This window comes from Prosopis cineraria, unplaced genomic scaffold (genome assembly GCF_029017545.1).
Source record: "Prosopis cineraria cultivar Desert tree isolate PC_DT_omini unplaced genomic scaffold, ASM2901754v1 PC5, whole genome shotgun sequence".
NCBI lineage: Eukaryota > Viridiplantae > Streptophyta > Magnoliopsida > Fabales > Fabaceae > Prosopis > Prosopis cineraria.
The window spans coordinates 18,794,825-18,813,532 of NW_026555336.1; the positions used below are offsets into that span (position 1 = coordinate 18,794,825).

At 31.3% G+C, this 18,708-nt stretch overlaps 1 protein-coding gene across 26 annotated transcripts; it reads right to left on the reverse strand.

Moving 5' to 3' along the window:
• Positions 1-8,073: 8,073 nt before the first annotated feature.
• Positions 8,074-12,903, reverse strand: LOC129311191 (uncharacterized). 26 transcript variants are annotated; one of them, XM_054953285.1, is made up of 7 exons: positions 12,607-12,903; positions 12,167-12,272; positions 11,728-11,776; positions 10,854-10,933; positions 9,978-10,007; positions 9,379-9,407; positions 8,771-8,838 (listed from the first exon to the last, which is right to left on the reverse strand). In XM_054953285.1, the coding sequence occupies exons 1-5, from the start codon at positions 12,862-12,864 to the stop codon at positions 9,979-9,981; spliced, it is 522 nt and encodes a 173-aa protein (XP_054809260.1). In that variant the 5' UTR covers positions 12,865-12,903; the 3' UTR covers positions 8,771-8,838; positions 9,379-9,407; position 9,978. The 26 variants fall into 26 exon arrangements, 24 of the variants coding, with proteins under 24 accessions (XP_054809261.1, XP_054809266.1, XP_054809254.1 ...); XM_054953284.1 differs by having other exon boundaries at positions 8,830-9,146; positions 9,363-9,407; XM_054953274.1 differs by having other exon boundaries at positions 8,830-9,146; positions 9,363-9,407; positions 10,746-10,933.
• Positions 12,904-18,708: the final 5,805 nt, after the last annotated feature.

Below are 18,708 nucleotides of genomic sequence, written 5' to 3' on the forward strand. Positions count from 1 at the left end.
GCCTCCTTGAAATCAAGATATAGTTCGGCCATATTATCTTGTTCACCTACAAAAGAAGGTAAACAACCTTCTCAAGCATATCATGAATAGAAGAAACAAGTGTATGTGCACTATTAACAACATCACAAGAAGGAATTGGAACTTCAAGCACATAAGATACATCATGCTCATTCTCCAATATATTAGGGGACTCACAAATGATTTTCTCATCTATATTACCATCATTATATGAATCCTTTGAAAACTCAGTAGATAAGGTAGGAAACAAAGAAGAATCTACTTCATCAGGAATAGGAGAAATTACCTCTTGAAGCAAAGGTTGGATTGACTCCTTTTCTTTTAGAGATTGAGTGGCTTAAGGTATATTTATGATCTCAATAGCTTCATAAGAAACTTTTTATGTATCTTCAACTTGGAACATGTAATTTCTCTCTTTTAGAGCTTGGACTACTCCATGTGGTTCAAAATATTCTTTGAGAATCAGATAATCATAATAGAAGTGGGAGATAGCCTCACAATGCACATAATAAAATTTACCCCTTTGTGTACATAATTTTTATAGATGCTTTATGTCAATAGGTGGTGTATGCTCAACATGAATTCTTAGATTAGATTCAAAACTCGTGGGATTGGAAAATTTATAATTGTGACTTGGATGAAAATGATCATAATATGGGGGTGGACAATCAAATTCATATTGTTGAAATTGATAATGGAAATGGGATGTATGATCAATGTTAAGTACTAAAAATAGATAGGAATGTATGTCAAATGAAGGTTAGAATGAATCATGATGATAAAACTAAGCCATAAAATGCAATGAAACTTATATCCACAAGTAATGATACAAATTCAAGCTCAAAACGATGGAATGACCATGAAAACTCAAATATTATGTCCTCTACAAGTGTATGAGTGAAAATGCATAATAATAATGTAAAAAAAATCAACAAAGAAAGAAAACAAATAAAAAAAAAAAAAAATTCACTAAAAAGTAAAGGGGAAAGAGTTAGAAATACTCATTTGAAGAAACTTTGCTAATTTTGAAAATCCTACAAAAGGCTCTCTGAAGACAATGAACTTGTGAATTTTCTACCAGCCAATCCACATGAGAAATTCGCTTGAAACTTTTACAAGAGATACAAAAGATATACAGGAAAATTATATAAAACTTTTATATCAAAATGCCTTCCCAATCATTCCTAAAATTTTTCGCAAATTGGTCCACGGTTCTAGAGAAACAGGATTTTGTCTAGAAAATCTTTAGAGTTTCTAACAAACTTTCAAATAGGAAAATAGAAAAATTAAATAAAATTATAAACAGAGAAAACAAATCTAAGACAATAAGGAGAAAAATGAGATTTAAATGAGGTAATTTGGACACAAAGAGTGAGAGATATGCTAACTCAAAGTTGCTATAAGGTTTTGGAAATCCTCTGTAATAGTTCCATGAAACTTGTTAGATTGTAAAAGTTTCATAGGACAATCCCCATGTCCGAAATTGACCAAACTAATTTCAAAATGAAGCTAAGATATAAATAGATTTCAAATTCAAGAAATTTCAATCAAAATTCCCCCAAACTCATTCCCAGTTGAATTTTAAATTTCAAATAGAACACTAAAAATAGAGTATTTTCAGCTCTACACTAAACCAACAAAAATTGTACTAATTTTTTTCCTCTTTCCAAAATAGAACACTAACACTCACAACACACCAAAACACTAAGAAAATCACAAAACAAAATTTTTTATGATTTTTCAAAAATTTTCTATAGACACTAAAAATGCTAATTAAGCACTAAACAACCCTAAATCAAACCTAAACACATTCCTTAGCAACGATGCCAAATTTTGGTATGATCGTCTCGCTCAACCCTCAAAATTAAACTAAAACTAACCCTAATATAATATAGGGCCAACCTTAGGTCATCTCCCAAGGAATGGTTCAAGTTTAACAAAAGGATACCTAATGCAATAAGTCACCTAAAAAATTGAAATTTAGTTATTTAATTATCTAAACTAATTACCTAATGTGCAGGTAATTAAAATGCTAATTAAAGAGAGAGAAATAACTTTCCTTTTTACAATAATAGAACCCTAGAGATTAGTTAATTTTGGACTCATTATCTTCTCATAATTAGGCTAAGTTAAGCTTCCCTTTCCTCTTAAATAAAACTGTCATGACTTAAGAAAATTATCCTAAATCAATTAACCTAATTAGCTAACTTTCCTAAGTATTAGATTAAAGTCCCTAGTTCAATTAACCAATTGGTGAAGAAATTAATCAAGTGAATCACTTAAAATTCTTTCCTAAGAGCCACGACCAAACCAAGGAGTTAAGTAACCACAAGATTATGTCAAATTACTCAATAACTCAATCATTAACATCACAAGATTATGCAACATTAACAAAAGTAATTCACTAAATGAAAAACACAAAATTATATGCCAAACACTTAGTGGCTGAAACACCATGGCTGTCCCAAGAAGGAATTTAAATGAAACAATCCTCTCCTTTACATTAACATCAAATTCAAATTAGAATTTACAAGTTAAGATGATCAAACCATAAATTAAGGAATCTAACTATCTAGTAAAAAGAGAAGAGGATAGGAAACAAAAAAACTTAGCCAATTTGAAGCTCGAGATTATCCTCCATCTTCATCCCGCTAGGATTCCACAAAAGAACTTAGCCAATTTTTATCATCTTTAAGAACTCTAAAACTTGCTTGTGAAAGCCAAACTCTATAACTCTTAAATAATGGAAATGAGCTTCAATCCTTGTGAAAGTGGGAGTGGTAGGATGAAATTGAAAAAAGGAGAAGAATGGTGTGATTTTCGTGGATGTTTGATGGTTAAAAATGAAAGATATGGTGCTGAAAAATGAAGAATAAAAGAGAAAAAATGAAGAACACTATGAACAAGTGAGAGAAAAATGAAGGAGATGAAATGAAATGGATGGAATCTGAATATGGGTGAGAATGGATGTGCTCCTAAGTGTTTTCCATCAGCTGAAATCTAATTAAAAAATAAGAAAAGAAAATAAAAATAAAATAGGAGCCTTGTCACATTTATAAGGTGGCACCATCCTATTAGCATGTAAATGATTCCAATATATGCCTAATTTTTCATGTTTCATCTACATTTTTCAAGATAATTTAATTCCTTAAATGAAGCATAAAAAACATCCAAACCATTGGCTTTAACCTTAAGGAGTGTTGGCTTCAATTGCCCAATTGATGCACAAGTCATATGCCACCTATGTCACATAAATCACATAATTCAATTAAATAACATGTGACATAATTAAATATAATTAAAATCCAGAGTTAAATTCATAATTAGAAGGAAGAATTTATTAAAATAACCAAGTTTCAAGCTGCATAAAATTATATAAAAATTTTTATACAAAAGCAAACTGAAAACTAGGTCAAACTAAAATACTTAAGAAAGTGCTGATTTTTCATTTAACTATTTTGAAACTAAAATGAATTTCAAAAATATAATTTGACCACTCATCAATTGAACATAAAATGAACTTTGTCAATTTTTCTTGTATATTTTTTTCAAAAATTAATTTTAGACCTAAAATACCCTTAGTGCATTAAACCTAAACACTTAAGCAATTTTTCCAAATCTAATGCAATATGTACACTTTGAGGTTATAAAATATTAATAAAAGGGTTCTAATTAACAAATAAAAGTGTATAACAAATGTGTTCTATCACTTGTCAGGCACTAAGGAGAATATGCCATATGATCTTATCACCACACTCTATACGGGTGAACTCCCACCTCCATGATCATGCTTTTTCAAATCAATTATAGGTTCCAAATCACCACCATACATGTCTTCTAATTCATAGCGCGCACACACACACACACACACACACACACACACACACACACACACCCCATATGAAATATCATGTTTTAACTCTTCTATTGAATCAAAAGCCATTTCATGCAACATTCATAAAATACCATAATTCATGCTTAGTTTAAAACCATTTCATGTACTAAATAGCATACTTATACATAGTTACAATAAATAGTCAAATAAGGAAAGTTATTCAATTATCTCAAACCCTTTGTCACTAGAAAGGTTATACGTGGATTTCAACTACCACTACATCTCTCTATAAGCTTCATTTCTCAATTCACACGTGCAATATGCCAATCTACACACAATTGACACAATTTAGTCAATTGGTCCAATTGATCAAAAACACTTAACTACTACTTATGGCTACATTTAACCGTCCATTCTTTTTCAATTATCCATTTTAAGTTAGTTACTGCTCAATTATCACTTTACATCACTTTTAATTATCTCATTTCAACTAAACATGATTTCCACCCTCATTTTCCTTTAAGTTAGGGCCAAATGGAACCTACAAGTTTAAAGCTTTGTCGTTTAGCTCTAAACCAGTCTCAAAGCTGTAATTTAACTCCCGAAAACCTTTTTATTACTATTGGGTAAGAATCAAACCCCTTAAATTTCACCGATTCAATTTCTCTATAACTCATATCTAAAGAAATTTGGGTAGAATGGAAGGTAAGGGTTATACATAGCTTACCTGACAAGTTACTAGTCAGAAGAGCCTTCTAATGATCTAAAATGGCTTGCCCTAGCAAACTCTTGCCTCTTCTCTTCTCCTTCTTATGTGTTTCTAATTCTCCCTTTTGAAATTCACCTAAATTTCATAACTTATAGGGTCATTTTCTAGTCTATGCACCGCGACGTAGGCAAAATTTACAGCGGCGTGTGGCAAAGTGAGGAAAATCCTCACCACGCGTACTTGCTTCAACTCGAAATGTGATCCTTGCTCATTTAACATCCAAAGAACAAAAATCATCAACTAATCATCCAAATATCTAATCCTTTATTAATTACCACTTTACCCCTAATTAACAACTAATCATAAGATTAGGAAATTAGGATATTACACGATATAGCAAAATGCTTTATTGGCTGCAATGGATAAGTCATTTATGTTGGCCACAAAAGGTGTCGTTGGCCGTGACCAGTGGTCTTTATGCCATAAGCTTCAGCGAGTGAGGGCTTGGCCGTGGCGGATTTGCCTAGAAATGCTAAAAAGACTCTTTTGCCACTATTTAATCTATTTTAATGCTCAACTACTTTTCAGCTTCCATAACAATGTGCACTTCATTTTTTGATGTTTTCAAGGGCTTAACTTAGGGTTTTCAAACTTATTTTATCTTGGGATTCCATTTACTCAAATAGTATTTTATAAATGAACTTTAGAGTTTCAAATTGTCAAGATTAATCATATCTTTCTTTGATTTCTTCCTTAATTAAATTAATTAGTTTAAGTGTTATGGTTATGTGTAGATAATATTGGAGGTCATTACATCCACCACCTCCCTAGATTTGCAAGACAAGATCCCAACATTTGATGTGCTGAAAATGATCTTGTTCTCAAGGACTACTTCTTTATCTACATCCATCCAAAATAATGCAAGAATCGTTGCTCATTTTTTTGTTTCGTTAACAAAACCTTGCTCATTTAAAACTACATCCTTGCACTAATGCAATAGCTCTAGCTCCCTTATCATTGCGCTTGAGCCATACAACAAATTGCTTGAGAGAAACAACCCAGTACAAGAACAAAATCATTTGTTATTCATATCCATGTGAGTTTCAATAGAGTTTTATGTTAATTGTCAATGGCTTAACATAAACCTCCTCCTTTACCCAAGCTTGAGATCAACTATAAACATGAGTGAAGTTACCATACACATACACACACATATTTATAAAATTATGTTTATTTTCATTGTTATAGTTATTTATTTTAATTATTTACATGGTTTACAAAATTGAACTAGATCGGTTAGTCGCCAATGAACCAACCGTGTGTCTGATCCAAGTTTGTGGTTTCCTTGGGTTTTAGTTAGTCCAAGTCACCTAAATGACCCAGGATTAACCCAGATTAACTCGCCTAATCTCATGGAAAGTTGTTTAGGGGTTTATAAAATTAAAAAGAAAAAGAAAAAATAAAATTAACAATTAGAAGCCTTAGCTAAATTGCATGCATTCAGACCTTCTCCATTACTTCTAGCCCTCAAAACTTCACTTCTTACATGCGTTCTCGACATCTTTGGCATCAAGCATCACTAAATCAACAACTTCTTTCATCTATATCATCTTCAAGGCTCAAGTAGCTTCTTGCCCAAAAAAGATGAAGAAAGAAAAAGACAAAAGTAAATGAAGAAGGAAGAAGGAAGAAGGAAGACGACTCAATATGTCAAATAAGGTCTAAAAGGTGAGGTGATTGATAAAGCTGGGAATTCAGGCGGGCCGGGTCTATTCGGGCTCGGCCCGAATAAGCTCGACCTAAATAGGCCCAAACCCGAGCAGGCCTAACTCCCCAAAAAGCCCGAATAGCTAATCCCAATCCAAATTCCTTGGGCTTCGGGTGGCCTAAATACCCGAATTTTATTTTAAAAATCTTTTTAAATTAAATTTTTTACTTTAAAATTAATTATTTTATTTATAAAAAAATATAAAATATATTTTTTGATACTTAAATGATGTATAAGACTTAAATATATGATATCTTAATATAAAATGGCCTAAAACTTAAATAATTAATTAATATTTATCATTTTTTATATATTTTATAAAAAATTTATTTGGGTATTCAGGTCAAGCCTGAACCCAATCGAGCTTAGCCCAAATTTTCTTGGGCCTATTCGAGCCTGAACATAAAAATATCATAATTTTTCTAAGTCTAGCTTTAACTTTTTTTTGGCAGGTTCGGGCTAGCCTGTTGGGCTCGCCCTGAATTATCGACTCTAGTAATTGATGTAGGTGCAAGTCTGCTACACATTGAAAAGGGCAAAAAGATTATGATATTTGCTAATCTACAAAAAGATAGGTATATGTCTAAATATAGTGATTATGAAAAAAAAAATCTATATATTTTAAATTTTATATATCAACATTATTTTTTAGCAAAATATTTATTATTTACTATATAATAAAAAAAATACTATTTTATTATGATCAGTCAGATACCTATTTGATCTTCAATGCCAATTGAAATCCTAACTCCTAATCTTGATTGATTCAATAATCAATCTATTTTTTAATACCTTAATTATTTATATAATTTTATTTTTCCTTTTCTAAATATTATTAATTTTTATGAAATTTCGAATATCTCATATAAATTTTTAATGTCCCCATGCAGGATATAGAACTAACTTTTAGTACTTATTCATTGAAATATTTTGATACATCATTTTCCTCCATTACCCTCTAAGTCTCCAATAGCCATAGGACGCCTAAAATCTAGTTGCATATATATTACCTCAATAGTCAACAAGACCAAAGCTGCATTTTTATACCAAGTGTAATACAAATGATACCAATTTGGGTTCCTTAAACAACATCTCAGAGTTCAATTTAAAAAAAGCTTCATCTAGAAAAAAAAAAAAACTCCTTAAATAACATTCAAATTTCTCGAGAATTTAATCTTGTGGTTACTGGCTATTAGAATAACTTGGGTAACCAAAGAAGCTGCATTTGTATGAACTTCTCATGTTACTTCATTAAGAGTTATTTGCCTACGCCTATTACTAAAATTGCAAAAAGATTGTAAAGAAAAAGAAAAAAAATACATATCCATGCAAAATGTTTAGAGCAGTAGTTTGAACAAATTCAAAAGGGTCTTCCAGAAATAAAATTGCAGTCCAGGTGCCTTTTGGATCAGTAATCCCATGATGACTGATCAATTGCCAAGGAAATGCGAACAGTGCTCAGCGCAAGATTCACCTGTTAGCTGGGAGAAGAGTGCTGGAAATGAATTATTCAAAACGGTGTGCTGGCAGGTTAGTTTTCATTCTCCGTTTTGTGGTGAAGATGCCATATTTGAACATTAAATTCAATGCCAAGTTTTGAAGCTTCGTAAGAACAATATTTCCAACGCCAATTCCATAACTCAGCTACCAAATCCAATTTGGCAGCAAATGAACAAGGGAATCAGAAGTCTCCTTGACAGCAACCAAATAGCAGCAATCAAACAAGAAAGAAAAGACACTATATGACAGCAACCGACACAATTTCACATAATTTACCAAGGCAAAAATCTTCATCAAGTCAAAATCAATACAACAACAAACCTTTATTCCACTAGATGGAATCGGTTATATAGATTGCAAGATGTCATTGTGCTCTATCATTTATCAAGATTTTATATTATGGTTTGGGCATAATATAAAATCTATACTGACCATTAACAAACCATGATCAGTACAGCTTACCGAAGATTTATTTCAATGCAAGTGAAACAATGAATAATTTTACACAGATTTCACTAGTTTACTCAACTGATACTCATCTGCAATCTCACTAAAATCTATAAATGCCAAAGAAATACTAGAGATAGTCTCCTCCTGCTTCACATACGCCAAAATGCCCATGGCTGAAGTCATGCTCCCATGAGTTGACCACAAAGGAGAGAAGAGAGTGGAGCATGAAGAAGGGAACGAAATGGGCGGTGGCAGGCTTCCATTCCCACCAGGAAGGTAACCCTCGTTTCAAAGTTTGAAGAATGATCTGACCTCCCCTAGATGTTCGTTGGCTATTTCTGCATGTTTGTAAATCCAAATCCCTCATTTCTGGTTATTTTTCCAGCTTCTCTCTCCACACCATCAGATCAATCAGATAGTTGAAAATGTTTGCATTTTGGATGACAGTCTCCCAGCAATTGGATGAACCTTGCAGTGGATATTAGTGCTCTTCCTGAGCAATTCCGCAAACAGCCTGGGAGGAGGGGATATTTGAATCCAAACACCAAATACCGAAGACTGAAATATTACATTTTTTCGGGGTCAGGTTAAATTTTACATTTGAGGTTACCAAAACAAGCCAAGGTTATTTTGCAAGTTTGAAACAATGAAGCACGTCATTGGGGGCAACACAGATTGACAGATTGCACAAAGCACCTACAAGTTTCCCCTCCCCTCCCCATCACCCCCCACCACAAAATTAAAAAAAAAAAAAAAACCAAAAAAGGCTAGTAAATCTGCAGTGGATTGAATTCCATATTTATGGAGAATGAAGAAGCTTGTTAACAGCTGAGTCCAGAGAATCCACATTCCTTCGTAGAACTTTTCTATCAAAGCATTAAGTATTCAAAATGGGGGGGATCTTAATAAAAGAAGGCATTGAAAGAAATATCTAACACTTCAGGGGAATTCCTACCATGTCTATGGCAGTTTGTATTCTACAAAGAATAATAAAATTGACTATATCAGTAAAATCTATTTACCAAGAAGTGCAATGAGAAGGAAGAAATAAGTTAATGAAATTAATTAAAATTATTGGATACAGTTGAGAAGCCAGACCATTAATGCTCTTCATCTCCTCGTTCAATCTGCAACCAAGAAATTTAGGTCAGTAGCCAGCCTCCTCATTCAATAGGGGGCTTCAATTATTTTGGGTTTTTGCTGATACATTTTTCATCTATCTAAAAAAAAATACACAAAAATAAGCTTATTTGTTTCTAGTCAAACAATATAGGGTTAAAGATCATTTCTCCCCCTAAACATTTTTTTAAAAGAAGCGTTGGACACCCTAAATTGAAAGGTGAAATAATATCCTGTCTAAACAATTTTTTTCCAAGAGCAAAATCACCCTTCCATCAAAGATCCATCTTCTCTATTATCTGCTAATGTGGAACAGTTGTGAGACACACACACAATGATGGCAAGGCATTCTAACCCATTTTTCCATCATTTCGCCCCTAAAATAAAGCACGGTTCCTACCACTGCTACTTCCAACCCCTTTAAGTTACATCAAATGGTTAAAATGGATCAAAATGTCTTGTTGCCACTGTGCATGAGCCCTACGACTAATCAAACATGTCAACAAATAACAAAGATGAGGGGGCTTTGATGGAAGGGCAACTTTGCTCCTGAAAAAATTGTTTAGGAGGGATATTACCTCAACCTTTAGTACAGAATGCCCGTACTCCTGGAAAAAAAAAAAAAAAAAGAGTTCAGGGCAAAAATAATCTTTAACCCAACAATATAATTAACATCAGACCAGAAGCAGGTCTAAGTTTCCTTAGTGTCAGCTAGAGACAACAAAATAAAACACAAATTTTAAAACACAGTGGTGAAGCAGAAGAAGACAAAAGAGAACATTCATGAAAGTTGTTGAACAAGACTTCTTAGTTACTAATATACCCAAAGGCTTGGTTGCTAATAGAGCACAATGGTATTGTGCAATCCATGTATCTAACCTCATCTGGTGAGATAGAGTTTATTGTTGTTGTATAGTGATGGAGAATAAAATGAGACTAGAAAATATATAAATTATTCATAAATTAGGAATTATAGATATAGGAAGTAATATTTTATTTAGGATAAAATTAAAAATTATTTGTTTAAATGATGAAACATTTAATTTATGCTTTTATCTTAAGTTATTAGGAGCTATTAAGGCCTTAGCCCTTGCCAATTCCATTCAAGTAGACCTTAGGCCTTATTTGGCATGATGAAAGAGTTTTTAATGGAATCGTTATAGGAATTGGAATAAAAAATGGTATAGAAATCAGAATCAGCATTAGGATAGAATTATAAAAACATGTTTGGTATGTAGATAGAATTATGATATAATTTTATCTTATGTGCATTTAAAAAATATGAAAAGACAAATGCCCTCTCCCAAGAAAAAAAAAAAAAGAACTCTCATCTTCCTCTCTCTCACCTTTGCCTCCTTGCCAACCATTGATGGCCACCAAAGAACCCAACGGACAACAAAATAGAAGAAAAGCAAGAACACTGCAAACAAAGGTGAGAAGCCATGATTGTGCACCTCTTCCTTTGCTCCTTTGCTCATCTTTCTCTCTCTTCTTGTTCCTCTCTAACGGTGCGCCCCAATCGTCAATTCCACCACTGCACCATGACCGAATTGCTAAACCAATGACAAAAGTAAGAACTAAGAAGCTTGACAGAGATTTTCGATCTTCCTACTTAGCAATTCGCAGTGGGTCACGGTCACCTCCTCAGCAAATGGTGGTAGTCAACAAATCTAGAAGAATGGGGGGTCATTGTCAATAATGGAGAAAGAGAAGGAAACCGTCTAACATCACTGGAGGAGGAAGAAGAAGGTGAGGAAGAAGAGCGATGCATTTGCATTGAGAAGAAGAAGATGGTTTGTGGAGGAGGAAAAAGGAGGTCGCGGAGGAAGAAGGTGCAAACTAAAGAAAGGGAAGCATAGATTCAGTTTCTATCATGGGCATGATGGAATAGGATTCTACCAAATTTCCTTGAATCTAGATTACAAAGAATCATAATTATTACATACCAAATACACATGTCAATAGATTCCATTTCCTTCTCCTTGATTCCAAGCTACCAAACACAGCCTAAGGCTATTGAAGAATATTGATCAGTTGTAGTGTCCCTCTAAACATTCCTTCCCAATATTCTCTACCCCCTCATTATCTCTCTTCCTTTCCCCCTCCCTCCTCAGATCTTTCTACTGGCCCTTCTCCTCTTAGATTCCTCTGCGTTTCTCCCTCATCATCTCTATTTTAGTATTTTCTCCCACTTTTTCATATCTCTCCTTCACTTCAACACATAATAGCCAGGACATGCATTAAATTCAAGTAGTCTGCTTGATCTTGCACACTTGAAAGTCAGAATATCCATTAAATCAGAAGACAAGTAAGATGTCAAGATGATACCTGAGACATGAATTAATATACCGGTTCCCCTTGGTTGTTGCTTCAAGCACTGCAAACCACAAAGATAAAATTAACCTGTGCTCAGAAAGGTTCATGGGAAAAGCAAAACGTTTTAAAGGTACACCAAACAAAAGAAGATGAAAGACACAAAAGTCTAGTTAGCTAACTATAACAGAAGAAATATAGAAATACAGATCTTCTCCTTGAAAGTTTTTTTTCAGCATATAATAGTTTATGCAGTCTGCCAACACTGGATGCAAGAGATTATCTATATACTCTCTAATTTCTTAATTAGACGTGACCTCTATCACAAAATAAACAGTGGGTGTTTTAAATTTCACATAGCCTATATAAGGAACGAAAAAACCTAGAATGCAGATCCAATATTCTAAAACAATAATCCCCAAATTATCACAAGATACCCAGTATTAAACTGTACATGATATTTCAGAAAGACCTACTTCACATGGATCTCTACCAGATTCCTGAAGACGACCTGTAGCATCACAAAAGCATTGCATATGATCAACTGAGCTGCCAGTAACCTGCACTTTTGCAATGTCAGACTACTTGCTTGGAAAATTATGTTGTTTGAACATAGTAAAAGCAAAAATTACTAAGTTAAATAAATTGCATGTAGCATATGAATTTAGGGGAGAAAAATACAAAACGTAGCGATCCCATATGTTGGCTCTCCCTTCCTTGAGAAATAATGTCTCACTAAAAGAAGCTAGACGTATAATTCTACCCGAAAAAGCATCGCTCCAATGTAGGTTGTAACTAAATTATTACTTATCACTTAATCTAAACACTATAGTCTCACTTCTTCGCGACTAGCAGAAACCATTCAAAGATAAATTACACAGAAATTAGACGAACCTCAGAGAGAGCCAAGCGAAGAGAATCGAAGAGGGAAACAAAACTCTCGGCAATAGCTAAGGAATCTCTCTCGACAACTTGAATAGCTCTGAAAATTTCACTCTGGTTGAAAGAAACTGTTGATTCACCATGACCTTCAGCTGAAGGATTGGATGTGAGTTCGCCACCAGTTGGCGGTCGATCGATGGGTGATTCTGAAATAGGGTTTTCGGAATTATTCAAAGACCCTCCATGATCGTGTTTTCCTTTGTCTTCCATTTCCTCCACGTTTGACTGGTGCAGCTTCCGATTCTCTCCGATGATGAATTCAGAATTGCTGCCCGTGTTATCGGGTATAAAAGGATTGTAAAATTATTTTAAAATATGTAAATAATAATTTAATTTTATAAAATATCATAACTCTCATAAAAAAAATTTCAAAATTTTTTTACTATTAATAAATTTATGTAAATTACTAAATTATCTTTATTAAAAATAAATCATTCACAATTTTTTTTTCTTAAATTCACAATAATGTAATAGTAAATTACAACTTCACATATTAAATTTTTTATTTGTTGTTGCATTATTACAAATATAAAAAAAATTAAATATAAAAAAAAGTTGTGAATTATTTACTTTCAATAAGGGTAATTTGATAATTCATATAAATTCATTAACAATAGAAATATCCTATTATGAACTTAAGGTAAATTATGATATTTTAAAGAATTAAATTATTATTTATATATTTTAAACAAATTTTATTATCATTTTCTCAAAAAATAATAATAATAATAATAATTTATGGGACATGTTTTTTTTTTTCTGACAAAAAATGCAACTATTGGCCCTGCAATGTGTGTGTGTGTGTGTATTTTTATTACAAAGGCCAGCAAAAGTTTGATAAGAAAGGAAAAAAAAAGATCATTAGGATCTTATTTTGTTATTCATTTTTGTATTTTTTTTATAGATCTCTATAATTTTATATGAAAATATATTTTTAAGTTTCTACAGTTTCACTCAATTTTAAATTAAGTCTTTATAATTTTTTTATTTTAATTAAATATTTATAATTTAATCAATTAAATTTTTTAATCCTTAAAGATTAAAATTCTTAATTTTTTCATTAAAAAACAAAATAAGAACTTTTATATTTGTATTAAATAATTATATGACTTTAGAATTAATTACATAATTTTTATAACTCTAAATTTATAGAATTATCTTGTCTTCTAAATATTTTTTATACATAAACAATTTTTAGAAAAAAATTAATAAAAATGTAAAAAAGTAAACGAAATCAAAATTTTTGCATTGTTTTGGCTAAAAAGTATTAAATTAAATTTAAGGGTTAACATATATAATAGATCTAACTATGAGGACTTGATTAAAGTAAAATAAATTGCAGGGACCTAATTTAAAATTGAGTAAAATTGTAAGAGTCTGCACATAGATTTTCCCTAATTTTTTCTTGCATGTAATGTTATTCCCTCTATTTTTAATTATATCTTGAGAGATGATGATGATAATTTATCACTAATGATATTAAACTATTGACTTTTAACTAACATCATTTTACTGCGTGTCAAACTAGTTAGTTTTATTTTGTTCATTTTTATAGTCTTTGAGCTTACCTCTTTGATTCTATTTTGGTTTTGTTCACCACACTAAGATACTCTTTTTTTTATTTATATTCACAACTTTTTTTCTTAAATTCACAATGTAATAGCAAATTACAACTTCACGTATTAAATTTCTTATTTACTGTTGTATTATTGCAAATGTAAAAAAAATTTGAATATAAAAAGGAAAATTGTGAATCATTTATTTTCAATAAGGGTAATTTGATAATTCATATAAATTCATTAATGATAGAAATATCCCTATTATGAACTTTAAGGAAATTATGATATTTTAAAGAATTAAATTACTATTTATATATTTTAAAGAATTTTATTATTATTTTCTCAAATAATAATAATAATAATTTATGGGACATGATTTTTTTCTGACAAAAAATGCAACTATTGGCCCTGCAATATGTGTGTGTATATATATATATATATCTTTTTTATTACAAAGGCAAGCAAAAATTTTGATAAGAAAGGAAAAAAAAAAGATAATTAGGATCTTATTTTGTTATTGATTTTTGTACTTTTTTTATAGATCTCTATAATTTTTCATGAAAATATATTTTTAAGTTCCTACAATTTCACTCAATTTTAATTAAGTATTTACAATTTTTTTTATTTTAATTAAATATTTATAATTTAATCAATTAAATTTTTTAATCCTTAAAGATTAAAATTCTTAAATTTTTTCATTGAAAAAACTAAGAAATTTTATATTTTTATTAAATAATTATATGACTTTAGAACTAATTACATAATTTTTATAACTCTAAATTTATAGAATTATGTTGTCTTCTAAATATTTTTTGTACATAAAGAACTTTTAGAAAAAAATTAATATAAATGTAAAAAAGTATACTAAATCAAATTTTTTGCATTGTTTTGGCTAAAAAGTATTAAATTAAATTTAAGGGTTAACATATATAATAGATCTAACTATGAAGACTTGATTAAAGTAAAATAAATTACAGGGTCCTAATTTAAAATTGAGTAAAATTGTAAGGGTCTGTACAAATATTTTCCCTAATTTTTTCTTGCATGTAATGTTATTCCCTCTATTTTTAATTATATCTAGAGAGATGATGATGATGATTTATCACTAGTGATATTAAATTATTGACTTTTAACTAACATCATTTTACTATGTGTCAAACTAGTTAGTTTTATTTTGTTCATTTTTATAGTCTTTGAGCTTACCTCTTTGATTTTATTTTGGTTTTGTTCACCACACTAAGATACTATTTTTTTTCCCTAACTTTGAAGCCATTGATTGTCATTTTTGTTAATATTGATGTTGGAGTTTATTTTAGGAAAAATGATGTAAAGTTTCCCTTAATTAATCAATACTTAACTAAAATCTCAACAATAATAATGGGACTAACCCAAATAGATTACCATCTCATTTGAAATCATTAAAGTAAAAAATAATTCAAGTGGGATCCCAAATTTTATAATTTTAAAACACTTCTATTTTGGCATTAATAAGTTTAAATCAGTAAAAACAAGTACAAAAGTATAAGATACCATTCAAAAGTTAAATATTTGAAAATATGTTGAAAACAAGTACGATAGAGAAAACAAAAGGTGCACCATGATTTGAAGCTCATGTGCCACGACCTGTTTGCTTTACGCCTTATAACCTCTTCAATTTTCAACTTTGAAGTTTTAAATATTTAAAAGGATTAAAATGATAAATTGAGTAATTAATGAGTTAATGGTGTTTTTGGATGGCTTATGAAGTTTTCAGGTCATTGGATAGCCTTAGAAGAGGGCTAGATTAGAGTTCATACAGATCGAGTAATATGTAATGCTCAAATTTCACTTAGAGCTTGATGCACCATGTACCGAGATGGATGGGCAAAAATTTGATTTAATCAGATTGCAAGCATAAGCTAAAGCGAAGGGAGAAAACATAAGAATGCAAGTAAGGTGATGGAGAAAGCATTTGGCTCTACTAAGGCTTCATTTTGGGAGTGATTTGGAGGCATTTTGAGCTTGCTATACACTTGGGTAAGTTTCTTTTCACTTCCTCCTCTCTCCATGCGAAAGTTTGTGTAGATTTGGGTATTATGGGGTTTGATTTTGTTTTTCCTTAAGTTTTGACCGAACTCATTGGCTTATTTAGAGCCTTGAGGAGTGAAATCAAATTTTCAAACATAAGTTAAAGGATTTTGTCTTGATTTGAGGTTTTTTGTTAGGGTTTGGACAAACCTTACGTAAAATTTGAGACATTGGGAGCAATACGGGTGAAGGATTGATGTCATCTAAATGTTTAGCTGCTAAATTGAATTAATAGAGTGTGTTATAAATGTTAATGGTATTAATAGGAGTTTGTGTATAGTGGGTACCAAAAAATTAGGTGAAAAAGGGGGTTTATTTTGAGTGATAATTGATTATTGGTATTTAATCTTATAGATTAAGTATTGATTGAACCCGTTTAATAAGTTGACTTTTAAGAAGTTGGTATTTGGCCATGATAAAGCAACTGGATAAGATAATATAGTATTTTTACTTGTGTATTTAAGTAGTTATAAGTTTGCAAAATTATAATTATATACATTATTATGAAAAGTTGAATTATGCACTATTTGTGATATTTTGGAAAAATAATAAGTGGTATTGAACTAAATTATTATTCTATACATAAAATCCTTTTTATGAGTTTTTTGTACAATTTGTGAAGTACTACTGTAAAATGCTAGTATATGTTATAAGATTATTTCTTGTGAATGATATATATTATTGGTATGTATGAGCATGATCATTATGAGAGGGTGGGAATTCACCTTAGTGTTGGGTACACTAGTATCGTGCAAGCCTCGGTGCACAATTGTATTTTTGTTTAGAAGTTTTAATACTATTTAAGATAGATTAGGCATATGACACCATGTGTATTTGGGGAAAGGAGGAATCTATAGTCCATAATGAGTGAAGGTGTCTTTAGTTAATGCTGCCTCCTATGATTGGTGAGTTAGGCTAGTCCAGTTACATGGAATTGATCCTATTATATTGTTTGCCCACAAATTTAGTTGGAGGAAATGAGGAGGATATAAGGTAGAGTTTATTGATCATGCATTGTATGGAATGTTACATGATATAATATGCTTGAAATGTATTTGATAAATGTTTTATTTTCTACTTCACACACTCATATACTATTCTGGCATGCTTGTGGATAGATTATATTATTTAGTTAACAAGTTCTCAACTCACCGTAGTAGTTATATTTTATAGGTCAAAGATCCGACAAGGGCAAAAGGAAAGAAAGAGCCACTGAGAATTAAGAGGCTTCTGTTTGTAAAGTCGCCCCTCTCTTTCTTGGTAGCTTGTAACGAATGATTTGTAAAAATATGCCAACTTAGGGACATACATTGATTTTGGGTTCACTTGCATGAGAATGTGAATTGTAGGTATCTTGGCCAATGATAATATAACTATGATGAAATTGTTGGAATTAAGGGGTTGAGAAACTAGTACAATTGATGTTATTGGGTTGTTTGTTTGTTTAAATGGCCAAGAGAATTGATATATGTGGTTCCCCTTATATTATTGTGAAAAGGGAATTTTAATGGTTAATTTATGTTTGGAATGTAATAATTGTTGTATAATTGCTTAATCAAGTTGATTATGGTCCATTTGAATTGGTTCAAGTGATTTTAAGGTTATTGGTACTTGGTTGGTTGGGTTAGACACCCTTGTATGTGTTTTGAAAGGAAATAAAATGATTTTGTGTCTGGGTGTTCAATTTTATCTAGCTAAGTGTTTCATTGTGAAATCAGTGCCAATAACTAGGGGGCATAAAGAGTTATATATGGACACTTGAATTGCTTAAATCAATATTGGGTGGCAAAATGACGAGCTTCGACAATTAGTCCTAAACTACTGTCGTGATAACAGAGTACACTGCGGTGCACTAAAAAGTGAGGGAATTGGTCCATTTGTGCCATCCACGATAGCAGAGGACTCATGCACCATGACAGATGGTGCATTTTGCGGACTATCTAGAATGCCCTCATTAATGCTTAAATGGGTTGTTATTTGTTTGCATGCTTTCGTTACTTCTTTTAACTATTTTTAAATCATCATTTAAGCTCAAACATCTTTTTGAAAAGGGTTTTCTTAGGATTCTAAATCTTTTAAACATTGATGTTAAACTCTTATGTCATGATAACCTTATATAAGGAATTAATTAATCATAATTATCATATTGATGTTATGTGTTCATGTTCTGTATTCTGGTAATGTCAAGGCAGATATTACATGCATGGCACCACAATGTAAGCACCATGGGCCATGATGCGTTGCACATTTTTACTTACACAGGGGCTTCGTTTCTAGCACACCCTATCTCTCCGTCTGACATTTAATCAAGGTGATCTAGGTTTCTACAAAAAGTTCTTCACATAAACTAGTTGGTGGCATAGGTTTCAAAATCAAATGTTTTCATACTAAAAAGTTAGATACCTAAACACATTTTAACCGCTTGTTA

What these genes read in the sequence shown, in the direction of transcription:
- LOC129311191 (XM_054953274.1), bottom strand. Translation starts at nt 12,864, where the DNA reads ATGGAAGACAAAGGAAAACACGATCATGGAGGGTCTTTGAATAATTCC. An exon ending in TATATTAATTCATGTCTCAG is followed by an intron (nt 10,934 to 11,727) that starts GTATCATCTTGA and finishes GTCATGGTGCAG; the next exon opens with TGGTGGAATTGACGATTGGG. An exon ending in TGGTTGGCAAGGAGGCAAAG is followed by an intron (nt 10,008 to 10,745) that starts GTGAGAGAGAGG and finishes TTTTTTTTCCAG; the next exon opens with GAGTACGGGCATTCTGTACT.